Raw genomic sequence first — 22,410 nt, 5'->3', positions numbered from 1 at the left:
TGGTCTCCCTCCTCCTGACTTTTTTCAAAGAAGTTTTCCTTGGAAAACCATGAGAAAAACTTCTACTTCAGCAAATTATGTGATGTATTTTTACACTGGCTTTTAGCTCTGAACCCACACAGGCACTGACATGGAGAACTACACTCTGCAACTGCCTGCGTGCCTTTAGAATCCACACACAGTAACCACTCTGTGTGCTCAGGCTTCAGTGGCTGATTCTGTAATTACCCCAGGCAACAGGAACAAAATCAGAACTGCAGCACAAAGCTATTTTCCTTCTCATAAAGTTCACCTGACTTCCCAGTTGAGTAACTACTGTACAAAAGTGCAGACAGATGTTTTTTTGGGAAGAACCAACTTGTACTGAACGATCTGTACCAGCACATTGCTCTTTGAAGAGTAAAAAACTTCTTGAACTCACAACAATAATGTCTAAGGCAAGAAACAGCCCCTACACACACAGATATAAATGGCTGAAGTACTACAGAGATATGATAAGGCTTATTTGGAAGTGCCATAATCAATCTGATACATCCTACTACCCCCACAAACAGTGCTGTAAGCAAAGAATTCTATATATATTTGACTCAGACTGCCCTCTAAACCAGCTTTCACCTCTATGACCAGCTTGGAGTTTCTGTTGCTTTTTGCTCAATACGGAGATGCTGGGAACCTCATCAACCTCCCAGAGCAGGATTCCAGCCTAGCATTCACCCTCCTTTCTTTAGTTTTCAGGAAGAGAACAGGAATAATTGCAAACTCTTGTAATTTAAACCCAAGTGATCTCTCCACCAAGGAGACACAACACTATGCCCTTAATGGCTTTTCTTCTTTTGTTAGATTCAAAAGTGAGCTTGGTTTGGGCACTAAGCTGCCAATGTCCAAAAGGAGAAGAGTAGCAGTTACTTGCAAATACTCTGCCATTGAATTTTACCCACTGCAAGTACTAGAAGTAGAGAGTTTCAGAAGCTGTTATGCACTTTCATGCAGTGATTGCCATTTTTCTAGATGAGAATAAACAGGCAGGATGTTTCCAGGGCACGGAAATTGCAGTGCAGGACTATCAGAAGAGACAGTGGCTGCATAAGGAGAAAATAAACCTATTTCTGAACTTTTCTGCTTACAAGTCACCTCATGCAGGACTGTAGCAGGAACAAAGATGACATTCTCCACCACCCCTTCCCTAGTGACATGAGGATATTATCTGCATCTTCTCCCCCTCCCACCCTCATTTCTGAAGCTTCCTGTAAATAAGATGCTGTATCTTTGTTTGTTACATTCAGTTAAGCACTCCTACACATGGCAACTTCTCCTTTGCCACTGAATGCAGCAGTCTTACCAGCAAGAGCCAGCTCTGGCTTTGTAAGGAAAATAATCAGGTTATATTCACTTAGTTCAAATGTACCCACTTTAATTTGAAGAGCATTGACTTGATAAATGTGTGGGTGTAAAAGTGTTTCACAAACACAACTGTGTTCATGGATCTGTGTATTGTGGGTTTTTATTATGCATTTACTTTAACTGAAGTGCTCCAGATAGTGAAGTGCTTTTTTTAAAAAAAGAAATTTCATCTATCAAACCCTAAATGGAACCAAATTGGCATTGGTACAGGAAAAATTTGTCAAAGTAATGTTCACTTAGGCAATATTTCCTCTGTAAATAATGAATTGACACCTTGATCGCTCTAATTTTTGCAACCAAGTGCTCAGAGAAGTGCTCCCAATCACAGAGACCATTGTTGCAGCTGTTGATCTTGCACCTTCCAGCCTCCTACCAGCCAGCACAGGGACAAGGGAACCCAGCCTGGGGGAGTCTGAGCTGATCAGGGCTGCACTGCTCTTCTGGCTTCTTCCCCCCCATCTTTTTGGAGTGGAGCAGGAACTTTTTCAAAAATCAAATGAACCTGAAATGTACTTACAGTCCTTCCTGAACACAGCTTCAAATAGAAATGCCAGCTTCCAGGCTCTGAGAGAATGACAAGGTACTATAAACAAAACCCACTTCGTACAAAAAAACAGAGCAACAAATTTCAGGAGTGAGAGCAGATGTTACTCTGAGCCTCCAAGTCTAGATCACAAATGGATTAAACCAATTTTGTAATTTGGTTTTTTTTCAAACAGAAGGAAGGCATCCTTCTTCTCACTGAAGTGGCAGTTGCAACATCTCTTAAAAAAACAGCCCCAGGATTTCATTTCTCCATGCAGATCACAACTTCCTTGACTTTCATTTCCAAAGTATCCCCATTCATATCTGCACTTTTTTCCCCTCACAATACAGAAACATCTTTTTGCTGAACCAAATCTGTATCAAATATCAGCAAAGAGCACCAAACGCTGACATTGGGAAGCAAAGCAAATAACAAACACCAACTTGCATTCTATTTTCATAGAGCCCTGACATTTCCAAAAAGGAAGGTTTGAATTTCAGGAAGCTAGAAAAAAAGAGCTAAGAAAGGCAGAAAAAAATACAATACTAGAAGTTTTTCAGCACATTTGCAGTACTACATCATGTGCTGTGTATCTTCAATTATTTCCCAAGAACCTGTTAGCAAGTTTAAAATTTTATTTAGGCATACTTTAACTCAATTTATAGATCCTCTTATCCAAGACTTAATTAAATCAGATCACAGTTAGGAGTTCACGCCTGTCAGTATTTATCATCTTACTTAGAAGGGACATAAAATCCAAATAACATAGCTTTAACAAACTGATGGTCAGACTGAAATGAACCCAAGGAAGCTGCTCATTAAACAAGACACTTCATATACAGCAACACAGACAGCTTACTTTTTTTTTTTTTCATTTTTTTCTTTTCATTTTACTTCTGCAATTAACAGAGCTGGGAAAAAGCGTTTCTGATTACACACACACAACACCACAGGTCTTTTCCTTTCAACAATTCATCTGCAATTTCTATTTGATTCTGCTATTATCACTGCAGAAAGTTAATTACTTAGCAACACACATCTGACATCACTTATGTCAGGTTTATTCAGTGTTACACCTTTGCTTTGCCACTGGAAAAAAAAATTGCCTGAAAAATGTGAACATTTTAAGGCAATATCAGCCAAATTTTCCACGATCTTGTTGCAGCAATCATCTTACCAGGTTTCATGATACCAGTAGTTCTCTTTGGCACAAAAGAAAACATCAGGCCCATGGCTGGGCACTCCTCATTGTTCTGCTATTTCCAAGGTGATGTGATCTGCTCTTTAGTGACTTTTCCAGATGGCAAGAAGAAGACCTCATCAGAGCTGATGATCTCCCATCACTGCAGAATGCCAGGCTCCCTGACCTTGTAGACACCCTGTTCACCCACCCCTTGCCCAGGATGTCACCCCGCAGTGAGCCTGAAACAACAGCACAGCTCCTTTCCCTCAGCTGGAGGGAGCAGGGCATTGCTACCCGAGCAAAGAAAAAAAGAGCAATAAACTCCACTCAAATTGCTCTAATGCTTTGCTAGCTGCCCTTCTGAGGGGCAAAGCAGGCCAGCAGCAAGCTCCCTGTGCTCACACAGACACTCTCGGAGGTGGCAGGTTTCAGACAAACATTGTGGTTCACCACAGGAGTCACACTTCCCGTTAAGTGCTCCTGTGGGTATCACTTGAAGCACATTATATTTGCATTAACCCATTAACCTTAGAGAGAAACTGCTGTCATCATTCTGCAGCTCACCAACTACAGCAGTACTTGAGTACATCATGGCAATAACCCCAGAGGTATCACAGTTTTTTGACCACACCACGTTCTTAATGACACCTGTCAATATTTTGGTAAGGAAGTTAAAAAGCAACAGCATAAACAACAGAACAATAAAACATTCATTATGCCATAATCACAAGTCATAGGGGAAAACAAATACTGGTTCCCCCAGATCTCAAGCAAACCATTACTTCATACAAAGTCAGATTTCTGAAAAAAAAAAAAAGTTGAACTGTGCCACATTTTCTCATGCCTTAAAGGAATTTGTATTGAAGTTCACTAATATTTGGCATTTTATCCGTATTTGCTGTGGATTTTCATAGTGTCTGAAAGCACTGTGGCTCTCCAGGCTTCCATTATAAGAAAAGTCAACAGCTTTACTTACGCATTAGGTTGTAAATGTGCTTTTCCGCAACATGTTCCGTAAACAGCTTTATAAGGTCATCTTTTAAGTCTCTGTTAAGCTTGGTTTCTATGTAAAATTTATTCTGGAAAATAAGACAGAAGTTTTCAAGTTTGTTTCTCATAATAGCAAATAAAGTAAACTTTTTTTTTCTCCCTGAATAAAAACAGTTCAGAATATTAAAGCCGTAGAGTATTTCACCTGCGAAGCGTTTCCTTGGTGACTGCATTTAAACTAAACAGAACATTCCTGTACAATAAAAAAACATTGGTGACAAACCTATTTATATACAGCCATACCTATTTATTTTGTTTTCTGTATCTACAACTAAATCTCCATATTGATCCAGAATGGAGAGCTTGTACACAAAACACTTCATTTTAGAACTTCTAAAAATTTTATAAATTCTCTTAATGCCAAAATACAGCTGGACATTATGTTTGTAATGAAAGAAAATATTTTTTCCAATGACTAAAAGCAATTAAACCATTAAAATAGATAGGTTACAATAATAAATCCTCAGCACAACTATCCACTTCTGTGGTTCACTGACAATCTCAGAGGACAGCTACTCAGAACTAATCAGCTGTGGAAATAAGTGATATATATAAATCTATACAAAAGTGAACTACATTAAAATTTTTAGGATTCCATTACTTTGACCCATTCAGCATTAACAATTAATTCATCTCTTTGAGGGAAATTCAGAGATAATTCTATTCAGGAGTTCCTCGAGGGCCCCAATACCTAATTTGGTATCAATGCTCCATTTCCAGCCTGCAATTAATAGCAAGATTTCTTGTCTGTGTTTTATTCATAGACGTGTTTTAAATGCTGAGGGAAAAAAATTGCTTCAAGATAAATCTCCTATCATTAAAAAGCTAGCTTGGAAGTGGAATAGCTGAATTAAGTAATTTGGACAAATGGTGTAAAAGAGTTAAACAGATAACCTACCAGAAAATCAACTCAAAAATAACCCACTTATCTGAGGCATTTACTAGAACAGGGATATCTTAAGGGAGAAAGGTTTTTCCACACTTTAAATTAAGTTTTTCTCCTGTTCACTAAAGCATTTAACACAACTGGAACAAACTCTCAGAACAGAGAGCAATCTTCATGTTTTTGTGTGAAACCCATTCTCTTGGCCATTACCAAAACTACAAACACACCGTAACAACCTGTCCAGGCAGAAACCCCTTAAACTTTTGAGGCAAACTTTCACCAGCAGTTAGTCACCTTTAATAAAGACTGAACCTGGTAGAACAAAGGCAGTCTGAGGGCTGAATACATGCCCCTGTTGTAGTTTAAGTTTGTTGCAGTGATAGACAACAGCCTTAAAAAGGTGTTTTTTTAAAATTTAGTAAACTTGCTGCTGGTGGTTCCCTCCTGAAGGTATCCTGCCTGTAGAGGTTTTATCAAGGACTACAACTCAGTTGTTTCCCCTCACCTGGACCTGTGAACAAAGATTGAGGGAAAGGCTCTGCAGAGAGAATAACCTAATTAGACTAACTTATTTGTAATGGTTTTGATCAATGGTGAATTGCCATTGCAACAGAAACCCACAGCAACTAAAGATACACTTTGACAAAGTGTTAAATTACACACCACACTACAGCCTTTCACCAGACCATTTTCCTAAACCATTTTGCACAAGATGGCCAAATTATGGTGCCTCATTTTGCTCAGGAGCTGGAAAGCTTAAACTTTTAATTCTAGTAATTTCACTAGGAAAGCAACCAAAAAAACCCCCCACAACCCAGCAGTTACAAGACAGTACAAACAAAGAACAAATGTAAAATATTCTGTACATTTGCTCACTTGGAAACACCTTTCCAAAAATATGTTCCACTTGTGTGAGCTTAAATAGACAAAGAAAGAGCATCTAACTTAAGTGCTTCATTTCCAATCCACAGTGCTGAAAGGAGAGAGCAGAAGAGCTGTCACCTTCCCCATCCTTGTTAGGGGTAAATCAGGAAGATTTTCTGTATAACACGTCACTACCTAGGCTGTGCCAGTATTTCTAGAAAAATGTCTCAAGTCACATAAAGGTCTAACTGACAGCTAAAAGGTAAGCAGATGTGAGTAACTGAGAAAGTCAGGTATGATACAAACATTAATTCTACTAAATACCTTACGATAAAGCAATCTGGCAAGTCTTAAAAGATAAAACTCAGTTAATATTAAGAGGAGATCAGTAAGTACTTGAAAGAAGAAAAAACAGTATATAGGAGTGCTTACCACCTCATACTTGCATATACCTGTGTATACAGACACACACAAAATGCCCTCTGGCTGATAAGCAACAAAGTGCAATACCAGTAGGGATAACAATATGCTGCAGGCAATGAAATAAATTTTAACTATCCCAAAACCACAGTGCTCACAAATGTTAGGCTCACATAATGTGATAAAATAACAGATTTTCAGCTATATCTCAAAGTAAAATGAAAAACTGAAATTCTGTAAGAAAAATATACCATCTAAATTCTATTTTTTTATTCAACCGGAAATATTTTTTCATTCACGTGTATAGCATACTGTGATATGTACAACCTGTAAGCACCCAGAATAATCTCACTTAAATTTATAAACCAGTTTTCTGCTAGGAATAAAGCACTGTGTATTACCCTAACTTCCAGTTTAATTTTACCTTCAGTTACATCCCTGAACTTCTGAAGGAGCGTAAAGCCACAGAATCTCAGAGGGTCTTTTGGCCTCCGTGCTTTTCTGACAAACCTGCTGCAGCAGCCTAAGACTGAAAAAATCCATCACCAATGAAAAAAACAAAGTGCTCCCAGCAAAAGAAGGAAAAAGAAAAACTCCCATCAGTTGCAAGGTCAGCCCGCTCAACCATCCCTCCTGATAAGGTTGGAAACACCCCTTGGTCACCATACACACACAGGGTAAGAAATCACCTTTCCTGCTTTGGTACGTATCAGGAAAGAAAAGTGCTGCTGCTGCTATTAAGACACACAGGACTAAGCCTAAGACAAAATACTATGCCATATTCCAGTTCTACATAAAAGCTTTAGTTTTTCCTCAGCTTCATAGATTTAAAAAATATTTAAATGCACATTAAAAGTTCTCCTAAGCAGCAATATAATTATCCTTTCAGAACTAAGTCCTCAAGCAACTCAACAGCCTTGGAAACTCCTGATTAAAGCAATCACAGAGAAGGAAAGCCTCGTCACCTCTGACATAAAGGCAGAGTTTAACAACTTAGTCCACTTCAAAACTTTTTGAAAAGTATCTATTAAAGCAACTGCAAAGCTGTAATTTAGACTGTAGAGTAATTAGGCTTTCACCTCTTGCAGTTGTTTTTCAGTTGTATCTTTGGACCAAACAGAGGAAACTGTTGTTGCTATATGAGAAAACTTGATTGGACACTACAACGTAAGATTGCAAGAGTACCTGCACATAAAAGTACTTCCAAATACATACAGAAAAAACTAAGAAACACAAACATTTTTCATCCTGACTTCTCTAGAGATATTTCCCACATCATGCACAACACTGATTAATAAATTATTTCAGTGAAAAAGTTTGACAGCTGATTTGCCATTAGCCTTATAAACCAGCTATACAGCTGAGCCAAGTCAGCATTGCTTTTGGCAGCAAGAAGAACCAATAGGTAACAGAACCAAATAAAAGGGCAGATTAGAAAACACCAAGTTCCAGAAAGGCAAATTCCTCTTTCAATGCAACAAATCTGTATGGTAACACTATGCCAAAATACTGTAGCAAGTTACCAAAATTCACTGAAACACAGGAGATCCTTCTAAAGGATACTGCTCCCCAAACTCTGTGAAACTACCAATCAGAAAAACTTTGAAGAGTTTGAGGCTTATTTAATCCCTTTTTTTTTTTTTTTTAACTTCTAAGCGATGCCAACACGAGGAAAGTTTCTGGGAGAAGGACAAGTTTCAAGCTTAAGTTATTCACTACCACCAAAAAAAAGGCAATAAAAGTTTTGGTACTTTGACAAAAAGGATGTAAATTATTGGTTTCTGAACCACACCAAGTATGCCTGACAGTGCTGTAAACATTATTTTGTCTTCATCTATCCAACACTCTAAACAGCTTTATCAAGTACCAAAAGACATTTCCAAGACACATTTCTTCCCATCTTTTCTGAATCTGTTCTATCTGAAAGTAAAAAACAATCATCTCCACAACCTGCCCAAACTAAGAAGCCAAAACTTAACAAGTCAATAAATTATCTCTGTTCAAAAAGATATAAGTAATGAACTATTTGAGATGGCTTTTTTCCCATCAAAATCAGAACCATTCTCCCCACTCCCAGAAAGAAGTATTAGGGCAGAAACCAACTGCAAAACTCTGCATTTAAAAAGCACAGCTTCCCTTCCTTTCCCCATACAACTTGATCAGTACTGTTAGGCAGGCACCAAAACTAGGCATGAAGCATAAGTTTTACATGTCAAAAATCATTATTAGCTGCATTTTATTCTTTTCACTTTCAGTCAGCATCTTGTGTATGGACATATTCATTTGAAAAGAATTTTCTAAAACTTACCATATATATGAAAAGAGGCACAATGCTCTGCAATGCTCCCATATACTGTCCAAGAGCTACGTTAAATCTTTCAATATAGAGATCTGGAGGGCTGGCCTGCAAGAAACCGTAAAAGTCAGGTTGTAATTTGAACAAGAGAAAGATCTGGAACAGCATGGGCTATGCTTTCATAGCAAACTCAAACAGCTACAAAGGATTTGATACAGTAGGTCCACACAAAGCAAGCCACACATCATTCCAGAGTTTCTGCTCTAACTCCCTCCAGCAAAACCAATCTCCCTTCAGTAACTAGGTTTTGCCTAGGACTATACATCAGTGCCCAGCACAAGGTCCATTCAGTAAGAAATACAGTGAGCCTGTAACAAACTGACATTTAGCATATGCAAATAAAAACACTTATTAAAGACCACGGCTTTGTTTTGAAAGCACCAGCTGTCATGCCTAGAATCCATACCCAAATCTGCACAAGTGCTGCAGTGTGTGTTCCCACCCCCCTGAGCTTTTCCCACCCACAAGAGCAGGGTGGCATTAAGCTGCTGCTTTGCAGCTGAGCTGGCGAGTGGCACATCTTCCAGCTCCAGGGAACACTGTCCTCCACAGAAAACCCTTCTAAGCTACTGCTGGGTCACCTAAGGAAAGGCAAGTGTTCAGGGGCTTCAGCTGGAAGGACCACAAAGAAAGCAACATTTTCAGAGAGAGTTCTGCATGCGGGTCCTGTGCTCCAGGTCAGGCCTGGGGAAATCCCCTGACCTGCTCCAGCACACTGCTTCCTCCTGGACCCCCAGCCTAAACTTGGCTACACAAAATCTGAATGTGCTATTTTCTGGGTACAATACCCTATTTCTCAAATTAGGGAATAAGGAAGCTTAAAAGATCTGTTCAGCAGCAAGTGAAGTTAAACTGAGAAGAGAACCAGAAAAATGGGAAGCACTAACCACTGTTTCTGTTACAATATGCATTTGGAGGTGTGCAGGGGAGCTGCACTGGAGCATTCAGAAGTGCACTTAGATGCTCACAGATGGAAGTGGAGCTACAGTAACCTGTTCCTCCACTATCCACTTCTCCACCCCAATCCTTCCCCATACACTGCTCTGCCTCTGGCTCAACCCCTGCTTTTGTCTTTCCAGAGGGGCTGGGTGGCTGCCTGAGTTCCTACTGTTCACATAGAGATACACCTATACAAATGCAAGGGCAAGGTGTTGCTTGTTAATGAGAAGCAAAACTTCTCTTCCCCTGCACTGTTTTCCCCTCTGACAGCACCAAGCCAAAAGAAGATGGAGAATACAGCAGTAACTGGGACCTTGCAAGAAAACAAAGATTTTCCGAAAAGCCAAAGCATCTGTGGCATGAGAAAGACTCAGGGTTTAGCTGCACCTTGACCACCTTATCAGAACTTAAAGCTATCTCCACAAACATTTTCAGCCTTTGTACGGACACTCACCAGGGGCCCTAAGAGAACAGTTAAAATTTATGTGGATATTTTGCTCTATTAAGTGTTCTAAATTTATGAAAGGGGATTTTTTCCTTTAAAATAGCTTCTTTTGCCTCCCTTCTTAATATGCTTAATGAACACATGGGTAATTTTCACAGCAAACACCAATACAGAGCAGACAGTTCAGAAAGGAAAGCAAAACTGGCAAAGGAAGAAAGAGTGTTATTCCATATGCAGTTGCCAAAGGCTATACATGGTTATTCCTCATTTTGATCATAAGGTTTTAATCTTATTGCAAATGCAGTTTTCAGGGGTGGCCAAACAAATTTTAGTTCAAAATGCCAACAACGTATAAAAGTGGCTATGAGCTCCAAGGACTCCCTTTCATATACACATTACATATATAATTTGTTGCAAACAACATGCAATGAAATCTGCGTTTCTAAGCAGTATGTATTCCTGCTTCACTCCTTTACAACCTCAACTTTAAATATGGTTATATCCTCTGATTGGTATACAGCTTCTAAGATCAAAGAAAAAGGAAAATTCTACTTGAAAGAACACGTCTGACAAACGGAGGCCATAGCCTGACACAGGGCACCACTCTTCTCTTGCTGCTAGATTGCCATTTTCATTAAAAAAAAACCCAAAACAACAATAAAGCCAACAAGAAAAAAACACAGAAGCTGGGCAGTGCAGATTTAATCTCAGCAGTGCACACAGCCAGTCTGCCACACTTTCGACAGGGGACATAAGCACTGATACCCTTTTTCTCCACTGCAGATGAGAAATCTGCTAGCTCCGCTCCCAAAGCCCATGTCACAGTAAGGGAGGCTGTTTATGAGGGAACAACGTCTGCACAACCAGCTGTCTCCTGAGAATGACCTCAGGAGTGTTTTAATGGAAGGATACCTGGGAGCTGTCAACCACCACCACACCTTGCAATCAGTGGAAAACAACTGCTCTGGATAAAACCAGAAAAAGCTAAAAGAGGTCCTGACAGCTTCAGAGGAAGCACCCACTAGTGTCAGGCAGATATCAGGCCTTAGTTTTAACCTCTGCAATGCATAAATCATGGTGTTGTCTGCTTTATCAGCATGAAATGTCACTTTTCAGTTTTATTCTGGCAGTGTCTCATGTCAAGCCTCAACAGCCAAGACATTAACAGCGATGGACAACAACAAAAAAGCAAGCTTGACAATCAAACTCTGCTCAACTAAAGCTTGACTTGTAAATACCAAAATACCCAAGCCAAATAGAAATCAATAATAGTATTTTCACAGCTCACCCATGAAGTACTGTAATCTGTGTGGGGAAAACAGAACAATCTGTTTTCTGTTCATCACAGTTATAGTACGGCTGCTCCAAACTGAAATCAATTACTTGCTTGAGCACAGGATCTTTCTCCACATCTCTACATCCACATTTATAGGACAGCAACTGAAGCTGGATTAGTTTTATACAAACTACTTGAATTTTGTGAACTAAAAAGCAGCACATAGCAACAAATTCATGAGTAAACAGAAGTTGCTAATATTTTTATTTTAAGTGGCCATCATTAGAGCATAATTTCCATTTAAAATCTATACTTATTCACATATAGCTATTACAAGAAAAAAACCCAAAAAACTGCTTTGGGTGACACTTTTTACTCCTGGTCCTAGTCCAGAAAAAGAGAACACATACATTCAGCTGTTTAAATTACAAGGGGAGGGGCAGAATTAAGCATGACATTTACTTCTTACAACTCCACAGCAACTATTACGTCTTTACATCCACTCCTATCTTACCTGAAGGATGTATTACAGAAGCTTATTCAAAGATACAAAATACACACTCCTAGCCTAAGCTTTTCCAGGAAAGATGAGGATCCCTCATTCCTTCACTCCTCATCCTGAATCTTATGAAACTGTCAATTCAAGGGTTTGGGGGTGGTTTTTTGTAAGTTTATTGGTTTTTTGGATTGTTTGAGGTTTTTTTAAAACACTCCATACAGACAGGCAGTAAAAATCCTCTCCTACATTTGCTCTTATCTACCACTCATAAGGTTAAGAACAGTTTTCCAGCAAAAACTGTATTGTGTGTCTGTCCAGAGGAGCATTCAATGTTTGGTTGGATTTCTCAAACTCTGATGCAGTTGCATTTGTTTAACATCTTCAGCTTGGTTGTGAGTCAACTGCTTCTTAGAATAAAATATTATGGTTGCTGTTTAAAAGCTGATGCTAGAGACACAGTTTCATCTCCTTATACACCACAGAGGACATCTCAGCACCAACAGAAATGAGAAGTAACAAGAAAACACATTTGAGAAAGGATGACATACAAGAGATAGTCAAAACAAGCAACTGGAGATCCTGCATAGTGAATTACCTTTCCCTTATTTGAAATCTAATATGTAGGCATTTCAATGCACTTGTGGGCAAGAAACTATGTATGTGAAAAAGATCTGGGTTTTTTCAGCTTGAAAACCAGTCTCAATATCACTCTTAAACTGAACATATGAAATCAGAAGGCAGCTTCTGGCTCAAGATGACTTGGAAATGGCTCACAAGAAAGAAATAGAGACAATAGCTCTCTGCTTGAGGAACACAAAGCTAATCTATTTATGAAGAGTCACCTGGCACAATCAGCGGTATGTTTAGTAGAGTTTACACTCCTATGGTGAATGGGCAGTTCCATTTTCCTGGGAATATGCTCACTGCCAAAATGCCAGCACATATGCTGCAGCATCTCTCCCACGCCTGCCAAGTGAAAAGGGAGAATGGCTATGACTACACAAATTAACCTGTTACTCATGTAAGTGGTCTGAATCTTCTAAACCACTCTTTGTTCTTTCTCAAGAAAATATAATTTGTTTACCTTGCCTTGCAATGTATGTGATGCCCAGGTCTACCTCACTAGACATGGGTATTATTAAAACTTTTTACAAAAAACAGACATCAAACCAAAGCACAACTGTTTCAAAGGCTGTGTCTTCCTAGTCAAGCCTGCACTCAAACCTGTTCAAAGCTGTACAGCCTCATGACATTTTCTCACGTAACTGTCTTACAGCAGGTTAGCAGGTGTGGGCCATGTTCCATTCCCACTCTACATGCTTGTAAAACAAAAAGACACTGTATCTAAAGACCATCAAAATCGTTTAGCAGTAAGAAATCTTCAGAAGCTTTTCTACCTATTAAATATATATTAATTAGTGCTGTATTTACTTATATCTTTCTGTAATTGCATCAGGGTCTGCAGCCCCAGTGTAGTGTGACAAGGCACTAAACAGAGCTGCAGGACTACAAGCCTTTCCAAAAAGCTGCAGGCAAGAATGCTTCTCTCAGCTTAACTTGCTGATGGTAATGTCATTTTTAATGGCAATTCTGGCAATATGGTCACCCCTACTACTTAAGTTAAAAGCCATCTTTTTGATGTCCACACATAAAGATACAAACATTTATAGTGCTTCCGGTTTCCACCATCTGAGTTCAAATCATCCATTTGATCGGATTCAGTTCAGTGGGATTCACAGCAGTAAATGTTTCACAGACACACACAATTAAGCAATGTTCTCCCAGAAAAACTGATGGATAAATACCTACAGCTCTGAATATTTGGGTTTGGTTTTTTCCCATTTTAAATATTATGGACCAGATAAATGCCCAGTCTGCATCTCCTCTTGAAAAAATGAACTGTTGATATTAACAGATGGCCCAAATGGACTCCAAGAAACACCATTGATTTAACATAATTATTAAGAAAGAGTTAGAAAAAAAAGTTCTCAATTTCCATTCTCCGCCTCTATTTCTGATCTTTTCTAAAAGCAGAGCATAGAGGAGGCAGATTTGTTTTCTATTTAAGTCTTTGAGAAACTGCTAGATCTACAGATATTATTTCAGGGAATCAACTGATTTCAAATTACCAGAGGTAATTTAAGTGTTGCTTCTATGCTACAAGAAATAAGCATGACTTTTGAAGTAGGTTCCCTGTATTTCCTTTAGCTACCAAGTCAGACAATGCCCATACAAACAGTGTAGTAAGAATTGGCTTCTTCACATGGGTGGAGCAAATGGCCTCGCAGAAGTACATTACTAAAGTCTAATCATGCCTGCATTAGCAACCTGATTTACTAAGTGTACACAAAAAGCAGCCACAGATGATGCTCCCAAAAGCTGTATTTCACAGACTGGCATAACTGCTCCATTACAATACAGCACTTTATAAAGGTAATGTAATCACCAGTGTACCTTGGAGGGAAAGCAAAATACATCTGCAAAACAATCTGGAGTAAAACTACCTTAAAGTGTAAATATCAAGAATGCTATGAGATGGTCCCCTGTATGTAACTCTGCCCACCGTTAGAAATTCAGTTTTACCAGTCCCTCAAAGCACTACCTGGATGCATTTTTACGGCACCCTGACCACATGCAAAACCCACAGGGTAAACATGACAAGCCACTTAAGCTTCAATAGACAACAGTTTCTAAAACACAAATAAAGTAGGAAGTTCAGAACCTCATCTGAAGTTTGGAATAAGGCATTTGTATTAATCAGATTAGTGTTTCAGAAAGAGTAGGTGCAGGAGATGACCGGCTCCTCACCACTGGCTGGAAACTCCATATAATCACAGGGGACAAGGGGAAGGTAAACACAAGACAGCAAATAAGACAGGAAAAGGCAAGGAAAGAACAGATTGTCCACAACAAGATATTGCTAAGCTATACCTGAAAACAGATGACAGCAGTGCCTCCTTTAACTCTGTGTGTGTTTAGGTGTGAATGTGCCACAGCAAATACACTGGGAATGCTGCTCTCTTAGATTCTTAAGTACATTAGATTCACAGGCAAGATTGGCCTGTGAGTTATTGTTTTGCTTATTGTAAATTCTATAGAATCTTTTATTAAATTGTTTAAATTAGGCTATTGATTAAGTGCTGTTAAGTTTAAATGCTGTTAAAACCATTAGGCCTAAACCATTGGTCAAGTTGGAGGCTGAGTTTGGCAAAGGGATCCACTCTGAACCTTGTGACTTATTCTGAGGGTCTCCATCATTCCTTCCTATCCTTACCCTTTTCCTATTCCCTGCCACCACACAGATCATTTCTGGGTGATTTTACTTTTAGACCGCTTGATTTTAGTCTGATTTTTCTCTGCGTGCTTTAACCATGTAGTAGTAATAGTGTGAGCCTTGACAATGAACTCTGTCATGCTTTCACTTTAATATTAAAGCTGCTTTTCCTGATACCTTTACCAGGGGTTCTTTGAGCACCCTAAAATCCTCATTGAGGACACCTGATTCCCATGCACATTCTCCCAAGGAAACAGCAAGTGGGACAATACTTTCATGCACTGCACTGACTGGTTTGAGAGCCGACAAGCCAAGAGGCTGAGAAGTTGTAAAGATTAATATCAGGCAGGAAACCTTTCTGGCTTTGCACAACGAAGACTATAAACCTGCAGGTCCTGGGGGCCAAACAGCAGACATGCAAATTATCTACCAACACCAGTGACTCCTCAGTGCAGTCATGTTCATTATAAAAAAAATATAATACATTATCATAAAAAAAACACCCCACCACAAACAGAAAACAGATCCCTTTTTCTCTCTCCTCTAGATAAAAAAAGGTGCAACATGACAAATAAATGGCTTTCAGCTCTCAGTCATTTCACAAAGGAAGCACTGAGTTTGTTCTAACTAAAAGGAAAATATTCCACTGCATCTGCACAAAAAAGCTATGTTTGTAACAAGCCAGCTCAAAGCCACAGCACATTCTGATTGTCAATGCTTTGAGTACTTTCCACCATCTTTTGCTGAAGAGATATGTAATGGGAAGAGTGCTTGATTTTAAATTACTTTATCAGAGTGCATAAGAATAAATTAAGCCAGAAACACTACTGCCTAATGCAAATACAGTTTTACTCATTTTAAAGAGAGACGTATTTAATCTGAAAGCATATGTTTGTGTATCCACCCTACCTCATACATCTGAATGACTCAGCAATTACCCACAAAAACAGCTGACATTATTTCAAACCACAGCATAATGAACCATGTCCATTACCAGTGAAATGTTTCCAAATACAGCATCCTAGAAAAATCATCTGTATGCTACAGGCTTCACAGACCTCAAGACAACAGGAAACAAGTTAATTTGTGTTTGCTGCAGCAACATGTTATTTTTTTTAAGCTGACAAAATCCAAAATTCCAATCAACTCAGGAATTAGGGAGATTGAATACTCAATTACTGAAAGTTCCACATGGCAAAACTCAGTCTTAACTAATGCAGAGAAGCTGGTCAGACATCAGCTGTAGGAAAGGAAAGCAATCCTAGCTCGGAGTCTCTCCATAGCAGCCTCAAGAAAGGATCACCAACTTACAGATCCAGTAATGAGGGAGCTGGAAATGGCTTGGCATACAGGAGGCCCCATATCAGCCTGATGACAAGCAATTCATCTCATCTAAATGTATCATTACTCACTCAAAAAACCACTGCTCACTGCAGTGAGCACCCAATGTCCAACATGCAAAAATACACCAGCCCAGCCACATTTTCCTATGGCCTCTGCCACCACTGAAAGTAACTCTCTCGAGCTGAAAAGCTGTGAAACAATCCCTCAGAAATGCACAGGGCAACACCAACACCACACAAGCTGTCCTGCAGTCTGGAAAAGCAGAAGTCACACAGGATGACCAGGGACTGTTTGACTGTGCCAGCACAGTGCCTGGGACACCCAGCTCAGGACACCCACGTGTCCATGTGTCCATCACTCTGCTGACTCCAGCTCAGGACACCCACGTGTCCATGTGTCCATCACTCTGCTGACTCCAGCTGTGGCCAGCTGCTCAGACAACACACACAGGGAGGGGGGGAATAAATATATATGGGGAGTTTCTGCAGTGAATGCCCTGAGAGAGAAACCAAACTCCATTAAGACTAAATCCATGCAAGAGCAAGTCTGACCAGTCCCCTGAGGTGCTCCCACTTTTACTGTTTGGTATCTGGGTTTTACTGGTTTGGCTGTTGATGAGTGGTTCCTGTAGGAGACAGCTTGCTCTGGCATGTTGGTTACAGGCAGACATTCTGCAGCCCACTTGCCATTTAGCTGTTATACTGCTATGCAAAGAAGGTGCTGGCCTGTCCAGAGCAAGACATTGCACTTGCCTGACGTTTCAGTTTCCATAACCATCTGTTTTCTGACACACACCAACATTCCTGCTTATACTGGGATACTTTTGCATCTCTGAACATTAAAAACTAACAACCTGCATCAAGTCATAGCTTGCCAAACAAACAGAACTCTCAAATGTTGCTGGCAGGTGAATGAGAGTATGTCAGAAAGCGAAACACCACAAACTGTGCATTAAAAGGATTCACATATATAGGTTTTTTTATTGTTTGCCTGTCTGAACCAGAAACTTCCAAGCAACTAACATTTACAAAGTAATTTGCTGTTGTTGCTAGGATAAAGATCTAGAACTGCATTTTCAACATAAACCCCGAGTGACTGAATGTCACCAAAATGTATTAAGATCAAAGAAGTATCAGGATAATAAAATACATTGTAGTAGAGTAATTTCTTAAGAGTAAATTTCACAACCCACAGCTAAAACAGTTTCTTTATAGAACAATTTTTGAGGCATGTGAGTTTTACCTCCAGCAGCTCAAAAAGATCCATTTGTCATCCAAAAGCCAAGTCATGTTCACACGTCAGACAAAACTCACATAATGCACACAAAGATGGTATCCTGTTATATTACAGGTGTGTCTAACCTACATAAGGAAGCTTTTGCAAGGCTAAGATTGCATTAAACAGTTGTCAACTATTCTTTCAGCAAGCTGATGTTCAGAAGGCAGCCTTGGTTTTAGGCAGAATTATTTAGGCTCATATGTGCTAAAGCAAACTTTAAAATCAGCTGCCTCAGTTCTAGGACTTAAGAGAAAGGAGTCAAGGACTAGCACGGAGTAAAGAATTTGGGGTATTCCCAAACTGAAATCAAACTAAAGCAGTGTATTACCATGGGATATATCAGAAGAACTGGTCAAACCTGTATAGCTGAAATGAATCATAGTTCTCACAAACAGGAGAAAAAAAATGTACAGGCTGCACCAGCTCAGCAGAACCAAGGGAAGGCTTTATTTTAAATACTATGTTCACCAACTCCAAGCAATTTTTACAGAACACTGAGGCTGTCACTCCATGAGGAATAAAGAGAACATAAAAGAGAAAAGAAGAAAGAACCTAGCAAATACCATGCCTATTAAATGCTGGATAGTTATTTTTCTTTATAAGGAAAGCCACAAGAGGAAAACAGTGCAACAAAAAGGACATCAGAGAGATCACAGTGCTATATATTTTCGTGGGAATGCACGTTTAGCCAGAAATATCTGATGCAGTTAAAGCATTAAGAGTGTTTTGGGCTGACAGAAATTAGTTATCAATGTGTCAGAAGCACTGAAGAAGCTGCTGTAGTTTAGAGCTTCTTTATATTTGGCATCTCTACTTCATGCACTGCAGTTGAGTACAGAACTCAGACATCAGTTACGGAAGTGAAAAAGCTGCAGGGAAAAATCAAGCAGTGTTGCTGCTACAGCAGTGACAATTTCAAGTACATATCTGGAGATTCTAGTCTAAAAGGAATGTTCAACAAGGAACAGACATGAAAACAGCCATGTATGCACAAGTAAGATGCAGAGAAGGATAGGGAAATACAAACTGTATATATTACGACTGCTGTAAACCACTGACATCTAGAGATGGGCAAGAAAAATGCAGAATAAGCTGTAACAGAATTCCATATGCAGTAATTCTTAAATTATACTTCACAATCTATATTTAATTCACCTAAATTTTTTCCTTTAGATTTTCCGTTTTGTGCTGCTTGTGGTGCACAAGAACCATAAACAGTTTATACACATTTACACAGGAATGGCAGACATTTATCTCATGTGCTCAGATCATGTTTGACTGAGGTATTTACATCCCAGATTATACTTTAGATTTCCCATTCTCCATTCTTTCATTCTGTATCATATATTCAGGTTTAGCCACTGCTCTCCACATGGTTGAGACCTCCAAGGTCTGGCAGTGCCAACCTAGTAGTTGGTTTTCTGTCTGACAGCCCATTAGTGAATGAAGTAGTAGACAATTTTGTAAGTTAATGTAAATCAGTCTTAATAGCAATCCCCTCCATGGGCCACCTACATGCTGCTCTGATATAATCACAGATCCCAGGAAAGAGAGAATTAGATTGTGCAGCTTCTTACCTGCAGCTCCTTTGAGACTCTCTCTAAGTGGTTAGTTATCTTTTTTATTAGGTCACTATACATCTGTTCCGAATGCTGCTGGCATACACACTTATACACACAACTGCAGAAACAAATACAGGAACAAACAATGAACTTACAACAGTTTGCAGTGAAGGGTAACAGACTTCAAAACATTTTGTTCAAGTTTCAGTTTAGAGGATAATAGAGTTAATTGAATGATTGTTGAACTTTTAAATACAGTCCGAAGCTTGGAATGAGTTCCAGCAGGCTCTTACCGCTCCCCTGGAGGCTCCGGGGTGTCCATCCCATTCCCCCTCCTCAACCTCATTTTAACTTGAGTTCTCTTAACAGTGCACTTCAAAACAGCCAGGACAATTCTGTCAACAGCACATTCCTACTTCTGGCTTTGTCTCTCCTATGTGAATGAAGTCTCCATTACAATAAACAGGTTTAACAATTTTATGAATATTCTAGGGCAAAACCCTTACTAAAAGAAGGGTAACACTGACAAGTATTATAGAAGTTGCATCAAAACCATGGTAGCTTTAAAAAGAAATGGGAAAAGTTCTAAAATTACAGACCCAAGCATGTTACTTCATTCTTTGTTACTTATATTTGAAGAAAATTCTACACTTTCACAATAAAGATAGATGCAGAAAAAGAGCAACAAAACTTTAATTCTGCATTCCATGGCTTTGCTGTGTTAACTCTGGTCTTCAGTGTTACCTTTGCTTCTTAAAACTTTATTGCTCTCATATTGCAATATAACATCTGCAAAATAAAGCTATTCATTGAAGACATATTTACAGCAGTTGTAAAACAAATACATGTATTACTTTCAGCAAGATATTATTAGAGTAGTCATCGCTGTCAGGACTAGCACCAGTATTCATCTGTACCAAGCAGCTTTTACTCCTCAGTCAGCATTCTGAAATTTAGCTGCCAAACCCAAGAGGCCCAGGGAGACTTCACCTGGTATCTTGAGCAAGTCACATCTCCTCTGTTCGGCTCCCCTCTCCCCTCCTCTGTACCAAGAACTGTAACAGCGAGCAACTTAGGCCAGAGACTGCTCTTAGGACATGTGCAAACAACTGACTTCCAGGGAAGTCCAGACCCCAGCCTTGAATTCTGCAGGCTTTCAAGGACCCCAAAAGCCAAAAGCTACGGGGCAGCAACACTGTGTACAGGAACTAAGACTTTCCAATTCTCTGCTGAGAAGGTGGTGCTAAGACAGGCAAACTACAAAGATGGCAAAAGTCTGCTTATTTGGTGAACCATGTTATTTCTTAAAAACCAAAAGACACCCCCACACCTCTGGTATTATTGTATTTTAAAAATAACTAAGTATCTGTAGTTTGATATTATTTAAATATTATCAGTCAAGGTCATCCTTTTTCTTTCACATCAAGTCTACCAATAGCAGATCCTACATTGAGACAAGCAACTGCAAAAGCTATTTTGGTACAACCATCTTCTAAGAGCAAAAATATCAGCTTAGTTTGGATCAAAGAGAGAAACACTGATAAGAAAAGTGAGACTGATATTTGTATCTCTTACAAAATCGGCCAGCTGGGTAACCACAGCAAATGGCCACACATTTGTTTGTTCCATAGCTAACTAGTACACAGCCACTTTCACAAGCTGACCGCTTTATTTGCGTGCAACTAAACTGAATTTTAAAGCACACTTCTCCTTAGTGTTACACAGACTATTGCTGCCTCTTTTCTGCAACATGTTCTGTAGTCACACACCAGTCTTCCCATGTACACACAGGGTATGTTTACGTTTTATTTGAACACTTCTATTTAGAGATTCCTTCCCCATTTTGAGATCCTGTTTTCAGTTCCTGATTGTGGGCTAATTCTGTGAATCATCCTTACCCTGATATTACCCAAAAGAAGTCACAAGCCTGTTAGTTCTTTAACATAACCAAACACCTTAGGAAAAGGAAGTCCCAAAAAGGGCATTGGAGGGTAAGCAGTGGTTTACAGGGATGAACGCTCAAGCTCTCTAAGTTGTCCTGAGGAACAGAAAACTGCACTGCACCTGGGAGGCAGTGCAGGCTGCCAGATGTGCAACTTAGCTGAGCACATTTTCCTCATCTCAAACCTTCCTTCACACCTCTCTGCCAATTTATCCAACCCTTTTGTAACAGAAAGTGACTATCCACAGGCAGGCTTTGGGCTCGCAGTTGAAAACAGACACTAATGACACTTTGATACCTTACAGATCAACTGGTCCATGGTAATTATCTGCATACACACCTTGGAAGTTATCTCCCAGCTCTCACAGCTGGGGAGTAGGCAGCTACAGCTATCACTGACCATGTCAAATATAGCAGTTTGGGTTTCTAATAATGTATTTTGAGTTTGCATTATGGAAGCCTCAATTCCTTTAGTTAGCACAAAGATGACCAAAAATACAGTAGTATTTTCACCTCAGTTTCACTGTGAAGAAAAAAAAAAAATGTAGCTGTTTGAACCACTTCAAGAAACATTCTATCTTTCAGACTAAAGAACTGGCCTAGTTCTTTAGGCTGTTCTTCCAGTTCTAGAAGCAGAGAAGATCTAAACTCCAAGTCTGCTACAGACTCTCAACAATACTCCAAGCAAACATTCTTATTAAATTCAATTAAAAAAAAAAAAAATCAATTATTCTTCCCTTGTCAATCTATCTTTGTCAATCAAAGGAACAGTCTAAAAATATTAACGAAAAAACGAAAATCTATCTACCTGGTTGGAAGAGGCTGCGGCAGAATAATTACAACCACAGACATAAGTTTTTAGAACAAAACTGACACACACCAGCTTTACCAGTAACACTAAACTATGGAAAATCTTTAGCTTTGGTAATAGTAAAACACATGTAACAGTTATCCATGCATCATTAGAGTCCTGCACCAAGTGCCCCAGATGTACAGGGGTTATCCATGCGAAACTGAAAACCCACCAGTCCTTCAGTAAATAAAACTTTTGAGAAGTAGAAAGGTGACATGGATAAACTCCAGTTATCTGCAAACCATAACTAGGTATAATTAAACCATTAACTTTGCACACCTACTTTTATCAGAGATGACTTCTGAGATATGT

The 22,410-nt window shown here is 39.3% G+C and overlaps 1 protein-coding gene across 2 annotated transcripts in view; it reads right to left on the bottom strand.

The window, feature by feature from the left end:
• Positions 1–22,410, bottom strand: part of CACUL1 (CDK2 associated cullin domain 1) — a 45,597-nt gene that overhangs the window by 15,328 nt on the left and 7,859 nt on the right. The window contains exons 3-5 of one of the 2 annotated variants that reach the window (XM_032115944.1): positions 19,319–19,421; positions 8,639–8,734; positions 4,087–4,189 (exon numbers count right to left, since the gene is read on the bottom strand). In XM_032115944.1, the coding sequence (XP_031971835.1) occupies positions 4,087–4,189; positions 8,639–8,734; positions 19,319–19,421 (302 nt within the window). The remainder of the gene's footprint in view (positions 1–4,086; positions 4,190–8,638; positions 8,735–19,318; positions 19,422–22,410) is intronic. The other variant, XM_032115945.1, reaches the window with a different exon arrangement.

The sequence above is a fragment of the Corvus moneduloides genome, chromosome 8 (assembly GCF_009650955.1).
Source record: "Corvus moneduloides isolate bCorMon1 chromosome 8, bCorMon1.pri, whole genome shotgun sequence".
In the NCBI taxonomy this organism is placed as follows: Eukaryota; Metazoa; Chordata; class Aves; order Passeriformes; family Corvidae; genus Corvus; species Corvus moneduloides.
The sequence above is the reverse complement of the archived record's forward strand: the minus strand, read 5'-3'. Positions and strand labels throughout refer to the sequence as shown.